General features: G+C 44.8%; 1 protein-coding gene across 11 annotated transcripts in view; it reads left to right on the top strand.

Moving 5' to 3' along the window:
* Window positions 1–20,374, top strand: part of fry (Protein furry) — a 232,115-nt gene that overhangs the window by 78,854 nt on the left and 132,887 nt on the right. For all 11 annotated transcript variants that reach the window (XM_068359034.1, XM_068359032.1, XM_068359035.1 and 8 more), the window contains 3 exons: window positions 7,927–8,054; window positions 8,399–8,588; window positions 9,416–9,595. In XM_068359034.1, coding sequence (XP_068215135.1) covers window positions 7,927–8,054; window positions 8,399–8,588; window positions 9,416–9,595 — 498 coding nt within the window. The remainder of the gene's footprint in view (window positions 1–7,926; window positions 8,055–8,398; window positions 8,589–9,415; window positions 9,596–20,374) is intronic.

Raw genomic sequence — 20,374 nt, 5'->3', positions numbered from 1 at the left:
TGTAGTACCTGGCCACAGGTGGCGCTGGTGAGTACACCCCCTTCTAGTATTGTGATAGCTGGCGTATCCCTCCATAGAATTCTGTCGGGCAACGGAGTTGACAGCTACATGATTATCGGGTAAGTATATTCAAAAATTTATTTTACTAATAAAAATAACATGTTTTCTCCATTTGTATGTTAAAAACTTGACCTAAGGCATACGATTTACATCAAACACAGAAAGGTTCTTGGTTACTCTTGGAACATAAATGATTAGGTCTAATGACTAATTTTCTCATTATTAAAACTTTAGTTTCTGAAATATTTGAGGAATTAGGAAGAGTACATAGAAAGCTATGCCCCTAACACCAAGTAAACCATGTAAATAAATAGGCTCCCCAAGAACTGAATTTGTTGTTTACCTAGATAACATCGCCTTTTTGTACGGAGAAAACTCATGCTTACTCCTAGCACTAAGTAAAGGAATCTTGCATAATGAAACATAATGAATGTAAAACTATAAAGCGTTTACATTGAAAAAATTTAAGAGATAATGAAATGCAAATCTGACATGTATTTATTCCCCATTGGTTTCCAAATAGGAAATTTTGATTATTTGAGAGATATGGTGTTTAAAGCAATATGAAGTATCTTGGATGAGCTAGTTGAAATTTAAAATAAACAATTGAATATATATCGCCTCTACCAATAAGAACTATAGAGTTTGTGGTTTAATTCCTTATAAGAAGGTAGTAGGTTGGCCAGGCACCAGCCACCCATTGAGATACTACTGGTAGAGAGTTATGGGGTGATTTGACTGGCCAGACAGTACTACATTAGATCCTTCTCTCTGGTTACAGTTTATTTTTCCCTTGCCTACACATACACTGAATAATCCAGCCTATTCTTTACATATTCTCCTCTGTCCTTATACACCTGAAGGATGCTCCAAAATCAAACCAATGTTCTCTAGTCTTGGGTAGTGTCATGACCTCTGTACCATGGTCTTCGTCTGTCTGGGGTTAGAGATCTCTTCCTTAAGGGTACACTCGAGCACACTATTTTATCTTATTTCTCTTCCTCTTGTTTTGTTAAAGTTTTTACATTTTATATAGGAGATATTTATTTTAATGTTGTTACTCTTCTTAGAATATTTTATTTTTAATTTTTCCTTTCCTCAATGGGCTATTTTCCTCTTTGGAGTCCCTGGGCTTATAGTATCCCGCTTTTCCAACTAGGTTTGTTGCTTAGCAAGTAGTAGTAGTAGTAATAATCATCATCATCATCATCATCATCATCATCATCATCATCATCATCATCTGAATACAGTATATTCAGAATACATTAGATGAAAGTTTTTGCATAGAAATAATGAAAAAAAAAAAGTTCTTAGTGGAGCAACAGTTCAGTTAGTAAAATTGTTATTTTTTTGTGATTGTTATAAAAGAATCTGAAAACATTTAAGATGCTGCAGCTTTTACATTTTCAGTGTTTAGCAAGTATTATATTTACAAAGTGAAGCTACTTTTATTTTCAAGTTCTTGATTACTTTCAAGATTTTATGGCTAATGTTATTTTCAATTGTGAAATGATGATGCAAATTGATGAAATACTCTGTAAAAATAGTGAGAATGTACAGTATTGGTTATCTTTAGTTTTATGAGTTGTCTTTAATAATTTTATGAAATTACACCAAGTGATCCAAATTTGTTGTCCTCTCAAAATTTAAGTAAATTTACTTGAATTAGTTAGCAAAAGTTCTTAAGTACAGTACTGTACTTTTAAGTTAGCTTTATTCCAATATAGGTAAATTTCAGTATCTTAACATTTTAAATATTAAACTTAGCCGGTGAATATATAATAGCTGACGTCTCCGACGGCTCGACAGATTCCAAAAACTCGCGAGCGATCGCCATGAAGGTTGCGGGTGTGCCCACCAGCGCCGACTATCGGCCAGATACCGCATATACATGTAAACAGCCTCAGTTCTTCTCTGTCGGTTTCATCGACAAGTCGATTCCACTCGCTATTATGACCTCGAGTTTTCTACCGAATTGGTGAAGTACTTGGTTTTGGTTTTATTGCTTTCGCCGTGTTGGATTATTCAATACTATCCTCAAAAGAAATGCTTTTGAAAGGAGAGTAAAAGTGTTTTGCCCTTGCTTTTTTATCTCTGGTTTTTTCCATAGAGTAAAGATGGCCGACCCTTCCCTTAGTGTACGGAAGTGTGTTTTAGGCTTTTAGCAATTATTTTATCACGTTATAAATTATTGTTGATAATTATAGATTTTCCTCTATATATTTTATATCTCACCCGCCTTTATTAGGCCTCTTCGATTAGCTTTCCATTTATACTAAACATCAAGATAAATTTTATGTTTTGTTCATTCTTCTTTCAAACTGAAGTGTTTTAAATACTAATTTAAAGGAACTTGTTAATTTTCATTTTCTTAGTCCTTTCAGTTTTTTCCTTTGGTCAAATAACCTGTTTATTGACGAAGGGTGAGTGGGAAATTCTCTTGTGTGTGACAAGAGAGAGAGAGAGAGAGAGAGACGGAGAGAGAGAAAGGAAGAGAGAACGATCCGATCTTTATTCTCGTCCCAAGTAAGGAGTTTGGGAGCGAGTAACGTTGTTCTCGATTCAGTTTTTTTACTCTCGTCCCAAGTCTCTGTACGGGGAGAAAGGATAAAACGTTTTTAGTTTTTATTCTCGTCCCAAGGCACTGTACGGTGAGAGATTGAAAACGTAGTCTTTAATGAACTAGTGTTTAGTCTCCTCCCCTGTCACTGATCCTTTTTAACTTTATATTTTTCCGTTTTATTCGATATATATGTTTACTGATTTTTGCATGTACTAATGTGCTTACATTATACGACTCATTTCGCAATTATAACCTTTTGATGTAAGGGAGAATTGCGTGCTTCAGGTAGAAATCAGTTTTATTCATGCCTAATGTGAAATTATTGAAAAATACGATATCAGTGAAGTAAGTTAAAAAAAACAGAAAATCGTAGTGATAAAGTGATAAGTGCGCAAAGTGTTTTTAGTGTTGCGACCGAGGGTTCGTCTGTTCGTGCTTGTCGTTCACCTAGTCCGAGACCTCTTTCAGGCTCCCCTGCACCAGGGAGAAGTAATGTCGTAGGACTTAAGGGGACGAGAGGCTTTAACCAACGAACAGACGTTCCCTCTGTGGTATCGGGCGTGTCTCGTCAAGATCGCCCCTACCATAAGACGAGCGAGGCTGTTTTCTCCTCGTCATCCGAAGGCTTCTCGCAAAAGAAACCTTGGAGCAAAGTTTCTAGACCCTTAAAGCGGAAGTCAGTCCCTTCAGGACAGGTCCAGCGTCCTGGCTGTAGCCATGGGGACAGCTCTGACCCTTTGCAGTCGTCGTAAGACGGTTCGCCTTTTAAACGCAAGCGTAACACGGGGTCCGAGGGTCGCGGTAAAGGCAATGTTTTGCCAACACAGACGTTACCGTCGTCTCGGCCCGTTCCGACTCCCGTTGATCCTAAATGGGTTGTCCTGCAGGACATGCAGACTAAGCTTGCCTCCCTTATGGAGAAGTATGACGTTGAGCAGGTTCACGATGAACCTTCGCTTTCGAGTCGCCGTTACGCTAAACGAGACTCTGGCCGTCAGCCGCCCAAACGAGCATTTACTCGTCCTTTTGACGTTATGAAACGTGATGTCGGTAGTTTGTCACGTCAGTCACGTGACTTGGATCCTCACTCGCTGCAGTCCCGTGTTGACTTTCAGCCACTGCCGCAGCCTCGTGTTGACGTTCAGCCGCTGCCGCAGTCTCGTGTTGACGCTCAGGACGTTCGCCAACCAGCTCAGTTGCCTTGTTTTGACGTTGAGCGTCAAGCACCGCAGTCAAGGGTTGTTTTGACTGCTCAGTCTAGGCAGTCAAGGCAGTCTCGACTTGACGTCGAGCGTCCATCAACTCCTGTTGTTGTTGCTGGTCAGTCCTTTCAGCAGCGACTTGACGTCGCTTCCTTGACTGCTACTGCTGCTCCTTTGCGTGTGGACTTTGCTTGTCAAGCATTGCCACCGCGGCAGGTCTCTCCTTTTCATGAGACTCGGCAATTGTCGGACGAGGTTCCTTCAGATGAGGAAGTTGCTGATCCCCCTCCTACTGATATTCCTTTGGGGACTTTGTCAGATGGAGAGGAGCCTAAAGCGGCTCAGCCCTCTATGGACTTTAAAAAAATCATGCTGATTTTTAAGGATCTTTGTCCGGACCATTTTGTAACTGCTGCTGCTCGTTCGCCTTCGTCAGAGTTTACACTAGGCCTAGCTACTTCGAAGCCGTTGTTTTCTAAGCTAGTGCTCTCTCGCTCTTCTAAGAGAGCTTTACGTTTGCTAGGCGACTGGTTGATCACCAGGAGGAGTTTGGGGGAGACAGCCTTTGCTTTCCCTCCTTTTAAACTGGCTTATAGAGCGAGCGTCTGGTATGACACGGGAGAAGTTCTCGGCTTGGGAGTTCCTGCCTCTGCCCAGGGAGACTTCTCAAGCCTCATAGACTCTCCCCATCACCTGGCCATGAGACGCTCCAAGATTTTATGATCGGCTTCAGAGCTAGACCATCTCCTGTTAGGAGTTTTTCGAGCGTTTGAAGTTTTGCTGTACAATTATGTCATGTATGAACAAGGCTATCAGGGATGGCTCCAATGATCTGACAGCCACGTTCTCTGCAGGAACAAGGCTATCAGGGATGGCTCCAATGATCTGGCAGCCACATTCACTGCAGGAGTACTTAAGAAGTGCGCTCAATGTGTTCATTGTCAAGACAAACTTCACGATGAAGACTACCAAATCTGTCTTGGCAGCATTAAGGGAAGGCGACTGGATGGTCTCTCTCGACCTTCAGGATGCATACTTCCACATCCCGATTCATCCAAACTTTCAACTACATCTGAGGTATGTGGACGGGAAAGTAATGTACCAATGTCAAGCACTGTACTCCGACCTCATTCCTGCTCCTCTTGTTTTTACGAGGCCCTTGCAAAATGTAGCAAGCTTTCTACATTTTTTGAGGATTCAGAGCCTCCCTTTATTTTGACGACTGGCTAATCAGGGCGTCGTCATTATATCGCTGTCTGGAGAGCCTCTAATGGACATTAGACCTAACCAAGGAGCTAGGTCTCATAGTGAACGTAGAGAAGTCGTAACTTACAGTACCCCATCCCAGACTATTCTTTATTTGGGAATGGAGATACAGTCTCTGATTTTTCGGGCCTTTTCGTCTCCCGCAAGAATGGAACAAGCTCTGTTAAAAGTCCTTCACTTGCAAGAGAAAAACAGTTGCTCTGTAAGAGTTTGAACTAGCCTCGTGGGAACTCTTTCATCGCTGGAGTAGTTTCTCTCTCTGGGGAGACTCAACCTATGCCCTTTCCAATTTCACCTAAACCATTGGAACAAGGAGAAGGGCTTAGTGAGTATCTCTTTCCCAATCTCCAACTCAGTCTAGACATGTCTGACTTGGTGGGACAGCAACATCAGACTTCGAGAAGGTCTTTCTCTTGCGATCAAGAACCCAAACCATGTGTTGTTTTCAGATGCATCGGATTTGGGTTAGGGAGCTCCACTGGACACTCTGGAAGGCTCGGGTCTTTGATCCACGGATCAGAAGGAACTCCATTTAAGGCATGTAACATCTCTCCTTTGGCGAGGTTTGTGCAAGGAAAATGAATGTCTTGGCGGACGGCCTCAGCAGAAGAGGACAAGTCATCTCCATGGAGTGGACATTGCATAAGACTGTGTGCGAGAAGCTATGGATGACATGGGGTCAACCCACCATAGATCTTTTTGCGACTCTCTGACAAAGAGGCTCTCGACTTACTGCTTTTCATTTCCAGATCCAGAGGCAGCCCACATAGACGCTTTCCTGCTGGACTGGTCTCACCTGGACGTTTATGCCTTTCCACCTTTCAAGATCCTAGACAAGGTGCTGCAGAAGTTCACCTCTCACGAAGGGACCAGGTTGACATTGGTTGCTCCACTCTGGCCCGCGAGAGAGTGGTTCACAGAGGTACTTCAATGGCTGGTAGACGTTCCAAGGAGTCTACCTTTAAGGATGGATCTCTTACGGCAGCCCCACGTAAGGAGTCTTCATCAAAGCCTCCCCGCGCTTCGTCTGACTGCCTTCAGACTATCGAAAGACTCTCAAGAGCTCGAGGATTTTCGAAGGAGGCAGCCAGAGCGATTGCGAGAGCTAGGAGAGCATCTACCATCAAGGTCTACCAGTCGAAGTGGGAAGTCTTTAGAGACTGGTGCAAGTCATCATCCATTTCCTCTTCCAGTACCTCTGTAGCCCAAATTGCAGACTTTCTCCTACATCTGAGAAATGTTCGCTCCCTCTCAGCGCCCACTATTAAGGGCTACAGGAGCATGTTGGCGTCTGTGTTCAGACATAGAGGTTTAGATCTGTCCAATAATAAAGATCTCCAAGATCTCCTTAAGTCCTTCGAGACCTCTAAGGAGCGTCGTATGGCAACTCCTGGATGGAACTTAGACGTGGTCCTAAGGTTCCTAATGTCCGACAGGTTTGAGCCATTACATTCAGCCTCCCTGAAGGATCTCACCCTCAAGACGCTTTTCTTAGTGTGCTTGGCTTCGGCTAAAAGGGTCAGTGAGATCCATGCCTTCAGTAGGAACATCGGCTTTTCTACAGATAAAGCCACATGTTCACTTCAGCTTGGTTTCTTGGCCAAAAATGAACTGCCTTCTCGTCCTTGGCCTAAGTCGTTTGATATACTTTGCCTGTCAGAGATCGTAGGCAACGAGCTTGAAAGAGCACTGTGTCCAGTCAGAGCTCTTAAGTTTTATTTAGCTCGTACAAAATCCTTACGAGGTGGATCTGAGGCCTTGTGGTGCTCAGTTAAGAAGCCATCATTGCCTATGTCTAAAAATGCTTTATCGTATTTTATTAGATTTTTAATCCGAGAGGCTCATTCTCATTTGAGTGAAAAAGATCGTTGCTTGCTTAAGGTCAAGACGCACGAAGTAAGAGCTATAGCAACTTCCGTGGCCTTTAAGCAAAACAGATCTCTACGAAGTATTATGGACGCGACCTTTTGGAGGAGCAAGTCGGTGTTCGCTTCATTTTACTTAAAAGACGTCCAGACTCTTTATGAGGACTGCTACACACTGGGTCCATTCGTTGCAGCGAGTGCAGTAGTGGGTGAGGGTTCTACCACTACATTCCCTTAATTCCAATATCCTTTTAATCTTCTCTTGAAATGTTTTTAATTGGGTTGTACGGAAGGCTAAGAAGCCTTTCGCATCCTTTTTGATTTGGCGGGTGGTCAAATGTCATTTCTTGAGAGCGCCCAGATTAAGGGTTTTGATGAGGTCCTGTTGTATGGGTTGTCGCCCTGGATACTTCAGCTCCTGGGAGTCTTTCAGCATCCTAAGAGGATGGCTGGGCTTCGTGAGGAAAGCGGACTAACAAGGCAGAGTAATCGTCAGAGTCAGCTTCCTTACCAGGTACCTATATTTATTTGGGTTTTGTTATGATATAACTGTCAAAAACTCTAAGCATATACGCCTATATTGTATTAATACTGGTCTCTACCCACCACCATGGGTGTGAATCAGCTATTATATATTCACCGGCTAAGTTTAATATTTAAAAATGATATTTTGATTATAAAATAAATTTTTGAATATACTTACCCGGTGAATATATAAATTATAGGCCCTCCCTTCCTCCCCGATAGAGACCCAGCGGAATGAGAAGAACTGAGGCTGTTTACATGTATATGCGGTATCTGGCCGATAGTCGGCGCTGGTGGGCACACCCGCAACCTTCATGGCGATCGCTCGCGAGTTTTTGGAATCTGTCGAGCCGTCGGAGACGTCAGCTATTATATATTCACCGGGTAAGTATATTCAAAAATTTATTTTATAATCAAAATATCATTTTACATTACTTTTTGACAGATGGTGCGGACGAATTGTTGAAAGTGTAATGTCATTGCTTCCTCCTGGTGAGAGATCGGCAGTGACAGCCACTACAACTATAGATTTACAGTGGCTTGCTGATAGAAGCTCATCTGTGTGGACAGGAGGTAAGGCATTACTTTTTGTCTATACTGTAGGCGTTTTAATTAACATGAAGAGTTTGCTTAATTTAGTAGGTGGTAATAGCCTTGATATACAGTACAGTACTGTACATTCTTGTTATATGTATGTTTTCTTGAAAAATGTGTACATCTTGTTTCATAGTACAGGACTTTTCATTTTATGCTGTTATACATTGACTGCACATCATTTATCATTGTATTTTTATGGATTAAGAGTTACTTTGTTAGTAATTTTCCTCGGTTAGTACACTGCACGTAAATACATTTATGGAACTTTAGATTGTTTTAAATTAAATGCAATTTATAGAAAATGATGCCTCTTGTATCAGGGTACATGGAAGACAGCAGCATTAAAAGTGGAAGTGTGCAACACCTGGCGTGTGAGGACGTATGGGCTCTAGTGCTTTGTGGCTTTGTCTTACATGGCCGTGTATTTTCGTCTTGCCCACAGGCCATCAGTCATGCTTGGCCAATTGTGTACACCCGTGCCAATTCCCTTTATTCTATTGTGGATCCTACGTAAGTGTTTTGTTTGAAGTCTTTGTGTAATGTAGAGGAAATATCAAGTAATGAGCAAATAACAGTTTGTGAGATGAGGAAACTGTACAATTTTCAAGATTTTGCATAAATTATTGTAAGGATATATTGGTAATGACTCATTTCATATTGTAATTCATGCTCAGATGTACAGTTTTCTGACAAAGCAGTTAATTTGTAATGAAATAAAAACTTAAAATAGTGTTCATGTCACAGAAATTTGTATCATGAAGAATTATAATATACGGTACCTGTATTAGTATTTATAAATATCAAAAACATAAAAAAACTACTTAAGGTATATCTTGGTTTGATGAAATTACTTTAAAAGTATTTTAGGGTAGTTGGAGAGTAATTGAAAAAAAATTCTGAAGTTTGAAGTGTCTTGGAAAAGTTATTGTACTTCTATTGATAAAAGATGACTACTGAATTGGATCTTTAACTTGACCTTTGATACTGTATTTACATACATCCTTTCATTTGCTTACACAGTCAATTAGAAATGAATACAGTATCTAACTTGCAAGGTCTTATCATTTTCATTCTCTAACTCAGGAAAAATTTTTAATAACTTTCAGAACACCAAAGTAAGAAAAGGTGTATTTTTTAAACATATGTCCTCATCTTGAAACAACTGTAGAGTAGATTTTTTTAGGTGTATCTACTCAATATTGGTTATGTGACTGATTAACCTGAAATGGTATGTTTAATAGTTCTGTACTTGGTACTATTTTTGCATATTAATAAAAATATTTTCAAAGCACTTACCTTGAGATTGCATTGTATTTATGGTTCTATTTTTTTTTCAGACCACCCAACGATAATAGGGCTTCACTTCTGCGTAGTGCTACTCAAGTTAAGAAACCCATTAGTGAGAGAGACATATATATGAATCTCTGGCGTAATTACGTTGTTCTTGCTTGTCGAGTTGTACCTGCTGTAACGAAAACACCCATCATTAGATGTGCTTCACCTGACATCAGTTTAGGGTGAGTTATGTTTGGATCCTTTTAGAATGTTAATTTACCTTCGATCCGTAATTGAAATACAAACCAACGCTATTTATAGGGGTATTACTTTCGGTGAAGCTCAAAGACAAACCATTAGAATTTTAGTGAGGGTTAACCACCTACCCGCTAGTTAGCATGGGTGTCGGGGGTAGTAGTTACCTCTCTTTCACATACCTGTGACTGTTACTCACTTTGCTTTTGGCTCAGATGGAGAACAGTTGTTACCGCTCTTCCTCCTCGCCAAATGTTTTGCCTGCCATTATTATTAACTTTTTTGGTTTTCCTTTTGTAGTTTCTGTGTGTGTGCGTGTGCGCCGCCTTGCCAGTAATGCAAACTTGCCCTGGTTCTGAGGGCCGCTCCTGCGGGACATTTATGTCCTCCATCAAAACTGATCCTCACCATTTGTGTCTTGCATGTAGAAGTCATCGGTGTGATACCAGTAACACTTGTATTGACTGCCGGGAGTGGTCTTCCTCCCAGTGAGAAATGTTTGGACGACGACAGAAGAAGCAGGCTAAAATTGATTCTTTTCCTTCGGGTTCTTCCTCGAAGCAGAAGAAACCTAAAGCTTCTTTTTCCTTTCCCCGGCTTTCCTTCGAAGCTTCTGCTCGGCCAGTTTTCTCCGGGGAACTGTTGAGCAGCAGCGCAGGTCATTTAACTCCTGGACAACCTCAGTCCTCGAGAGACAGTGTTGCTTCCCTTAGCGAAGCGGCTCCGTCTCTCCCCCTGGGCGAGTCCTTGTTACTTTCTTGTGTGTTTCAGGTGTGGCCATCCCTGGGATTGCCCGGCCAGCTTTTTAGGGAGGTGTTATTGCAGGTCATCCAGTGGGGTGCAGAGTTGTAGCATTCTTCCGCTTCCGAGGTTGACCCGATGGCCCTGCTTAGTGCCGATCTTCTGGTCCCTGAGAAGTCTTCTGTGGCCCTTCCTGCTAAATCTGGTCCTGCCTCGTCTTCCATTCCTGCTGCCGAGGACTATGCTCCCCCCCTCGCTGAACTTCCTCTAGGGATGGAGCAAAGTGTGAGGCAAGTCTCTCATGCGGGTGATCACCTCTCTTGTTTGTGAGAGAGACCATCCATAGAGACTCCTTTTTGGAGGCCTGCTGATGACCAGGTTGCAGATCTGGTTTCACCGTCACGATCGCTGTCCTCGCAGAGCTCGAGCCCCTCTTCACCTCAGACGTGCTTCTTTGCCTTCGGCAAAGAGACTGCTGTTGACTCATCGTCATCCGCTTCAGAAATATTGCCCTCGGAGAATCCGCCAACGCCTAGAGGTCATTAGTCCGACGACTCTTGCCAGTCTCGCTACGCTCCACCTGGTTCCCAACCTTTGCCTATGTCAACGGACTCTCCTTGGTCTCGTCGTTCATCAGCCTTGGGCTGTTCGTCAGACCAACTCTCCTCGCCATCAGCTCGTCAATGAACTCCGGTTCGTGGTTCTCCAGCTGGTTCCAGCCACCCGGTTGCTCATCCCTCATCGACTTGTAAGCATGCATCTGTTTGCTGTTCGTCAGAGGTTAACTGTTCGTGAACTTCTCCAGTGGTTCGCCGCTCACCTAGGATTCACGGTTCGTTTCCGGGTTGCCAACCTCCTGACTTGCAGATCGGCTGGCAGTCCCCATCAGCAGCTCGACGACAGGCGACCACTCGTGATCGCTTTCCAGCTGCACAGCAACTTCGGGATCCAGCCCCCTAGCATCGTCAACGTTCACCAAAACGTCGCTGTTTTAGGGAACAGCATCATATGCGTGATTCCTTCTCCTTCTCAAGCCTCCAGGCGCTCTCTGTAGCAACGACAGCCTCCTCCTTGCTGTTCTCCTTCACCACCTCCTCCTCCCCGCAAGCGTAGGACATCGCGGTCGCCTGGAAGAGCTGAGAAAGGCAAGGCTTCTTCCCCCCAGCAGGCGTTCAAGGTTCCGAGAGAACCTTCTTCATGACATGTACCGTTCTCTTGTAATGGAGACTTCAGCACTGCAGCCCCACCTCAAGGTTGCCTCTGACATCGGACAGGGCTTCCTTACAGAAACCATCTTTTCTTGGTCGTTCCCTTCACGTGATCTCTCCGTTAGCACTGCATAGGTCAGGAAAAGTTGGCAGATCCAAGGCAAAAATCCACTGTTCCTCCCCGCAAAGATACTTCAGTTTCTTCCTCTCCCCTGAAGAGGAAAAGAGGAGTTTCTGACGAGGTGGTCTCGTCCAGGGTCAAGCTGACCCCTGTCAAGACGTCCAAGAGGATGCTAATTATCACCGTGCTTACTCCTCCTCGTCCAATTGCTCCACAACCAGCAGCCCCGAAGGAAGCTCCACACAGGGAAGAACCCCTAGCTAGCTCCATCCGCCTCTCTCCCATCGAGGAGGTTCCTCGAGAGCACAGATCAGCCTCTAAACCAGTGGAGGACACCATCCTTCCTTCTACAGGTGAGGAGTATAAGCCGTCCGTATTGGAGACCTTTTTACCTCCGAGGAAAGAGTCCAAGGACTCCAAGACGCTGCCAAAATCCTTGACAAGGATTGCAAGATCAGCAGAGGCAGTCGGGTAGTTATCACCAGCTCATCACTTCAATGATGACCACAAGCCACCCTGAGATGATGTCTCGTGGGTGGAAGACTACCCAAAGATTTTACTTGAGAGCATAATTATTGTTCGTAAGCTTATATATAAATATTATTATTGTTATATTTTGGTAAAAGATTCTCTTAAATGAATGTCTTATTGCATAGGATTGCTGCCCCAGTGGCATTTATTTTATATAGGACTTTCTTTATTGCCTTTATCTTATTCTTTTCTTTCGTACTGCAGTTTGCTAGTAACTGGGAAATAGTCATACTTCTTGGTTAAAAAGATATCAGGCCAATTTTGGTGTAGTCTTATCTTTAGATATGAAGGTACAAACATATGAATGTACAAGGTAATTTGAGATAAATGTAAAGGGTGTCACTTACAAAAATTTTAAGTTCAAATCTTGGTTATTATTTCCAAAACACAAAATACAAATTGGCCAGCCATCACCTGTCTCCCAATAAGTCATGTCTGCAATAAAAAGTGACAATATAACACAGGCGTGTGTGTGTGTGTGTGTGGGTGTAAGCAGGGTAGCCGGCTACCCCTCACCCCCCACTAACCAGCAGGTGGGTAGTTATACCTTGCTAAAAGTCTTATGGGTAGACTTCAACTTTGCTGAAAGTAATACCCCTATAGTTAGCTACAGGTTTGTATCGTTAGGAAAAATATAAATTACTTTAAAATTTGTCATATTCTTTTGTAAAAGTGCACATTACGTATATTTTTTTGTTAATAATAGAGGTTATCTATAGATACAGAACACATATTACTTATAGCAGTATTTCATATTGAATCAATCATATGCTACATTACTGATATGATTTAAGAGCTTCTACCATATATCTGGAAGAGCATTGACCATGTTAATCATGAGGCCCTTGTTTTCAAGCTCAAACAGTTGGGAGTGGGTGGGTCTTTTCTCAGCATTATTATTGAATTTTTAAGTAATAGATTTCTAAGAGTTGTTGTCGATGGGCACCATAGTGAATATAAGAATGTAATATCTGGTGTTCCTCAGGGTAGTGTTCTTGCCCCATTACTTATCATACTAATTCACATGACATATACATATGCAGATGATGCTGGTCTCTTTGCATCAATTCCATCTCCTGAATGTAGATCTGGGGTTGTGGAATCCTTTAATAAAAATCTAGCTAAAATTAGTGCATGGTGCAAATAATGGGGTATGAAGTTGAATCCTAACAAAACTCAAAATATGATTGTCAGTAGGTCGAGGACAGTGGCTCCTCAACATCCGGATCTCTTTAACTTTGTATGACAATTTAAAAATTTTAGGTGTGATATTCTTGACAGAAAATTTACTTTTGAGAAACACATTTGGTCTGTGTCTTCTTCAATTGCACAAAAAGTTGGCTTATTGAGAAAGTCTTTTAAGATTTTCAGTGATCAATCTATTCTGAAGAAGTGTTTTAATTCTTTTATTATACCTTTTTCAAGTATTTTTCTCCTGTCTGGTCTTCAGCTACCGATTCTCATCTCAATTTGTTGGACAGGAACTTACAGTCTATTAAATTTCTTATTCCAGATCTAGATGTTAATCTCTGGCACTATCTTTCAATTAGTTCATTATGCATGTTGCATAAGATTTTTTATAGTGCTAACCATCCTTTACATTCAGATCTTCCCGGACAGTTTCATCCTGTTTGTAATACTAGGCCTGCATTTAATTCTAATAGTCAGGCCCTCTCCATCATGAGGCTCAATACTACACAGTATTCTAAAAGTTTTATTCCAGCTGTGACCAAGTTGTGGAATGATCTTCCTAATCTGGTAGTTGAATCACTAGAACTTCAAAAGTTCAAACTTGTAGCAAATGTTTTTATGCTGAACACACTGACATAAGACTTTCTATAGTTTATATATAAAGTACAGTATCTGTTTTTATGTTAATGTTGTTAAAATATTTTTCAATATTAATCTTACCCGATAATCATGTAGCTGTCAACTCCGTTGCCCGACAGAAATCTACGGACGGGATACGCCAGCGATCGCTATACAAGAGGGGGGTGTACTCACCAGCGCCATCTGTGGTCAGGTACTCCAGTACTTCTTGTCAACACCACCTCAATTTTTCCTCTGTCGTGCCGCCGGCAAGACCTACATGGATACGCTGTTGATTTTGGAGTCTTTGTTCACGGTTTTGGTGAAGTATTGCTCTGAAATTTAGCCTTCGCTATACAGGAAGCTTTTCCCTTAGCTTAGATAGCTTTTGGAATTAATTTGATTTAATGGTTAACGATCTTTGCTTTACTTTGTAATCCCCCCTTGACTGTTCTCTAATTCAAGATGTCCGACCACTCTCAAGCTCCTAGACAAAGGCGATGTAGTGTTAGGACTTGTAGTAGGCGTCTTCCGAAGGCCTCGGTTGATCCTCACACCGTTTGTTCCGACTGTAGGGGAAAATCCTGTCAGTTGGAAGATCGATGTGAGGAATGTGCCGGGCTTTCGGAATTCGATTTTAATGAATTCCTCAAGTATACGGCTAGGTTAGAGAGGGAGAGAGTTAGGAGGAGTTCTTCTCGCTCTTTGGTTTATTCCTCCCCCCATGATCCTCAACCTTTTCCTTCCCCTGTAGTGGTGACCCCCGAACCTATTACGAGTGCTCAGCCTGATATGTCGGATATGTTACGTGCCATTCAGGCTCTAGGTGATAAGGTGGAGTCTTTAGTGAGTGACCACAATCTTCTCTTGGCAGATGTCAAGGAACTTAAAGTGAAAAGTGCAGTGGGAAGTGTTAGTGCCAGTGCTGTGCCTAGTGTCAGTGTCAGTGTTGCGCATGAGGATACTTCTGTGCGTGCCAGTCGTCCTCCCAGTCCGGGACCTCTTGCAAGCTCCCAAGCCCAGGGGAGAAGCAATGTCGAAGGGCAAAAGGGTTCGGCAGGCCTTGATCGGCGCACAGTTGTATCCTCAGTGGTTGCGGGCGTATCTGATAGAGATCGTCACTTCCACTCCCAGACGATTGAGCCCTTTATTTCCTCGTCTGCAGAAGAAGTTTCCAGGAGGAAACGCTGGACCCAGGTCTCACGACCTCTTAAACGTAAGGTCCAGACCGAGCGAGTCCAACAGCCCAGGTGTAACCACTGGGCCAGTTCGACTCGCCGCAGTCATCTGATGACTGCACGCCTCCTAAGAGAGGTAAAGCGATGCCTCAACAGGCCTCTGCTCCAACTTCTGTGGATCCCAAGTTGTCTATGCTGCAGACAATGCAGTCTCAGCTTGCGGTGTTGATGCAGGAGTTTCAGGCAGAGAAGGTTAGCACACCTCCTCCTGCGAGCGCCCCTCCACCTCTGCGCAGTCCATCCTGCCAGACGTATGATGTTGAGGCTCCTCCTGCCTCCATGCGTGAGCTGCCGCATTGGGAGTTGCCAGGTACCAGCGCTATGCAGCAACCTCCACTTTCCTTGAGGCAGGAGCCTCTTGCTATGCGGCAACCTCCTCAACCCATGCTTTGCAGCAACCTCCTCTACCCATGAGGCAGGAGCCTCATGCGTTGCGGCAACCTCCACCATCCTTGAGGCAGCAGCCTCATGCGTTGCGGCAACCTCCACCATCCTTGAGGCAGCAGCCTCATGCTATGCGGCAACCGCCTCAACTCTTGAGGCAAGAGCCTCTCTCTGCGCAGCTACCTCCTCAACCCTTGAGGCAGACGCAACTCTTGAGGCAGGAACCTCATGCTATGAGGCAGCCGCCTCAACGCATGCAGCAACCGCATTCTTCGCAGCATGAGCCTCTTCCCATTCAACATGAACCGCATACCATGCAGCATGAGCCTCATGCCTTACAGCATTCGCTTCTGACCACGCTTGCTCCTCAGACCTCCGCAGAACCTCCTTCATCCCAGCCTCATGACTTTGTCATTGCCAGCCCTCATCCTCTTCAGCAGAGACTTGATGATGGATCCGCAAGTGCGCATGCACCCGTTCTACAGGATTCAGCCATTCAGCATACCGCTTTATCGTTACCTCTCGCTTCTCAACCCTCAGGTGATGAGGTTTCTGAGGATGAAGCTGCTCACCTGGATGATCCTTCTTCTGAAGTGGAGGAACACAAGTCGTCGCCACCTTCCTTAGACTTTCGTAAGGTCCTGACTCTGTTCAGAGAGTTATACCCTGAACACTTTGTTTCTGCAACCCCTCGTTCTCCTCCATCCGAGTTTTCTCTAGGCATGCAGCCTAGTACGTCTGCCTACACCAAGCTTGTCCTCGCCAGATCATCAAAGAGAGCTTTGAGGATTTTAGGGGATTGGTTGCAATCCAAGCAGCAACTGGGAAGGACATCTTTTATGTTTCCTCCTCCTAAGCTGGCTTCTAAGTTGGGCGTCTGGTATGCCATGGGAGAGGAACCAGGCTTTGGGGTCCCTGCCTCTGCCCAGGCCGACTTCTCAAGTTTGGTTGACTCTCCCCGTAGGTCGGCTATGAGACGCTCTAAGGTCTGCTGGACCTTTTCTGATCTGGACCACTTGTTGAAGGGAGTCTTTCGCGCCTTCGAAATTTTTAATTTCCTCGACTGGTGCCTGGGGGCCTTGAGCAAGAAGACTGCCCCTTCTGACAAAGACTCGGCCATGCTGATCATGTCCTGTATGGACAGAGCAATTCGCGATGGTTCTGGCGAACTTGCTTCTATTTTTGTCTCAGGAGTCCTCAAGAAAAGGGAACATCTATGCTCCTACCTATCTACTGGTATCACCTCTTGCCAGAGGTCACAGTTGCTGTTTGCTCCTCTCTCCAAGTTCCTGTTTCCGGAGGAGCTAATCAAAGAGATGGCTGCGGCTCTTATCCAGAAAGATACGCATGACCTCATGGCCTCTTCAGCACGTAAGGCTAAAATCGTACCTTCAGTGCCGAGAACTTACCGCACCCCGGTGGCTGATACACCTGCTACCAGATTCATTCCGCCCTTTCGTGGCAGAGTCCCCAGCCGAGGAAGTTCCCGTCCAGACGGTCACAGGGGCAAGTCCAAGAAAGGTGCCAAGTCCACGAAAAGCAAGCTTTGACTTTCTTCCTCTCCAGACAGCTGTAGGAGCCAGACTCAAGACCTTCTGGCAAGCCTGGGAATGAAGAGGTGCAGACGCTCAGTCTGTCAAGTGGCTAAGGGAGGGTTACAGAATTCCGTTCTGCCGCAATCCCCCTCTGACCACATCTCCCATCAACCTCTCTCCCAACTACAAGGAGAAGGACAAGAGGCTAGCGTTACATCAAGAGGTGTCGCTCCTGTTACAGAAGGAGGCAGTGGTGATAGTCCGGGACCATCAATCCCCGGGCTTTTACAACCGTCTCTTCCTGGTGGCCAAGAAGACAGGAGGTTGGAGACCGGTGCTGGACGTCAGTGCGCTCAATGCTTATGTCACCAAGCAGACGTTCACAATGGAGACGACGAAGTCGGTCCTAGCAGCGGTCAGGCAGGAGGACTGGATGGTCTCGTTGGATCTGAAAGACGCCTACTTTCACGTTCCCATCCATCCAGACTCCCAACCTTTTCTGAGATTCGTCTTTGGAGAGGTTGTGTACCAATTCCAAGCCCTGTGTTTTGGCCTAAGCACGGCACCTCTTGTGTTTACGCGACTGATGAGGAATATTGCGAAATTCCTTCACTTGGCGGACATCAGAGCCTCCCTTTATTTAGACGACTGGCTTTTAAGAGCCCCCACAAGTCGTCGCTGTCTGGAGAGTCTCAGATGGACTTTGGATTTGACCAAGGAACTGGGTCTCTTGGTCAATTTAGAGAAGTCCCAGCTCGTTCCTTCCCAAACCATCGTTTACCTGGGAATGGAGATTCAGAGTCGAGCTTTTCGGGCTTTTCCGTCGGCCCCAAGAATCAACCAAGCCCTAGAGTGCATCCTGAGCATGCTGAAGAAGAACAGATGCTCGGTGAGACAGTGGATGAGTCTAACAGGGACTCTTTCATCGTTAGCCCTGTTCATCGAGTTAGGGAGACTCCACCTCCGCCCCCTTCAGTACCATCTAGCAGCTCACTGGAACAAGGATATGACGCTCGAGGCGGTCTCTATTCCTGTTTCCAAAGAGATGAGGGCTACTCTAACGTGGTGGAAGAGCAACATTCTTCTCAAGGAGGGTCTCTCATTAGCTGTTCAGACCCCCGACCTTCATCTCTACTCGGACGCATCAGACTCGGGCTGGGGCGCGACATTGGACGGACAGGAATGCTCGGGGACATGGAACCAGGAACAGGAAACGCTTCACATCAATTGCAAGGAGTTGTTGGCAGTTCATCTGGCCTTAATGAACTTCAAGTCCCTCCTGCTAAACAAGGTGGTGGAGGTGAACTCCGACAACACCACAGCCTTGGCGTACATCTCCAAGCAGGGAGGGACTCATTCGAGGAAGCTGTTCGAGATAGCAAGGGACCTCCTCATTTGGTCAAAAAGTCGAAAGCTCACGCTGGTAACGAGGTTCATTCAGGGCAATATGAATGTCTCGGCAGATCGCCTCAGCAGGAAGGGTCAAGTCATCCCCACAGAATGGACCCTTCACAAGACCGTGTGCAGCAGACTTTGGGCCCTGTGGGGTCAGCCAACTATAGATCTGTTCGCTACCTCGATGACCAAGAGGCTCCCATTGTACTGTTCCCCGATTCCAGACCCGGCAGCAGTTCACGTGGATGCTTTTCTGCTGGATTGGTCCCACCTCGATCTGTATGCATTCCCGCCGTTCAAGATCATCAACAGGGTTCTTCAGAAGTTCGTCTCTCACGAAGGGACACGGCTGACGTTGGTTGCTCCCCTTTGGCCTGCAAGAGAATGGTTCACAGAGGTACTGCAATGGCTGGTCGACGTTCCCAGGACTCTCCCTCTAAGAGTGGACCTTCTACGTCAACCTCACGTAAAGAAGGTACACCCAAGCCTCCACGCTCTTCGTCTGACTGCCTTCAGACTATCGAAAGACTCTCTAGAGCTAGAGGCTTTTCGAAGGAGGCAGCCAGAGCGATTGCCAGAGCAAGGAGGATATCCACTCGCAGAGTCTATCAATCTAAGTGGGAAGTCTTCCGAAGCTGGTGCAGAGCCAATGCAGTTTCCTCTACCAGTACCACTGTAACCCAAGTTGCTGACTTCCTGTTACATCTTAGGAATGTTAGATCTCTTTCAGCTCCTACGATCAAGGGGTACAGAAGTATGTTGGCAGCAGTTTTCCGCCACAGAGGCTTGGATCTTTCCTCCAACAAAGATCTGCAGGACATCCTTAGGTCTTTTGAGACCTCTAAAGAACGTCGGTTGTCCACTCCAGGCTGGAATCTAGACGTAGTCCTAAGGTTTCTTATGTCATCTAGATTTGAACCTCTCCAGTCAGCCTCTTTCAAAGACCTTACTCTCAAAACTCTTTTCCTCGTCTGCCTTGCAACAGCCAAAAGAGTAAGTGAGGTGCACGCCTTCAGCAGGAACATAGGATTCACATCTGAAACGGCTACATGTTCCTTACAGCTCGGTTTTTTGGCAAAAAATGAGCTTCCTTCACGTCCTTGGCCTAAATCGTTCGAAATTCCTAGCCTTTCCAACATGGTGGGTAACGAACTGGAGAGAGTTCTTTGCCCTGTCAGAGCTCTTAAGTACTATCTTAAAAGGTCAAAACCCTTACGAGGACAATCAGAGGCCTTATGGTGTGCTATTAAGAAACCTTCGATGCCTATGTCTAAGAACGCAGTTTCTTATTACATAAGGCTTCTGATTAGAGAAGCTCATTCTCACATGAAGGATGAAGACCTTGCTTTGCTGAAGGTAAGGACACATGAAGTGAGAGCTGTGGCTACTTCAGTGGCCTTCAAACAGAACCATTCTCTGCAGAGTATTATGGATGCAACCTATTGGAGGAGCAAGTCAGTGTTTGCATCATTCTATCTCAAAGATGTCCAGTCTCTTTACGAGAACTGCTACACCCTGGGACCATTCGTAGCAGCGAGTGCAGTAGTAGGTGAGGGCTCAACCACTACATTCCCATAATCCCATAACCTTTTTAACCTTTCTCTTGAATGCTTTTATTGTTGTTTTGGGTTGTTACGGTGGGCTAAGAAGCCTTCCGCATCCTAGTTGATTTGGCGGGTGGTCAATTCTTTCTTGAGAAGCGCCTAGGTTAGAGGTTGTGTTGAGGTCCTTTAGTATGGGTTGCAGCCCTTTATACTTCAGCACCTAAGAGTTGTTCAGCCTCCTAAGAGGACCGCTGCGCTCA

Source organism: Palaemon carinicauda, chromosome 35 (assembly GCF_036898095.1).
Source record: "Palaemon carinicauda isolate YSFRI2023 chromosome 35, ASM3689809v2, whole genome shotgun sequence".
Lineage (NCBI taxonomy): Eukaryota > Metazoa > Arthropoda > Malacostraca > Decapoda > Palaemonidae > Palaemon > Palaemon carinicauda.
This window is presented reverse-complemented; position numbering and strand designations above follow the sequence as displayed.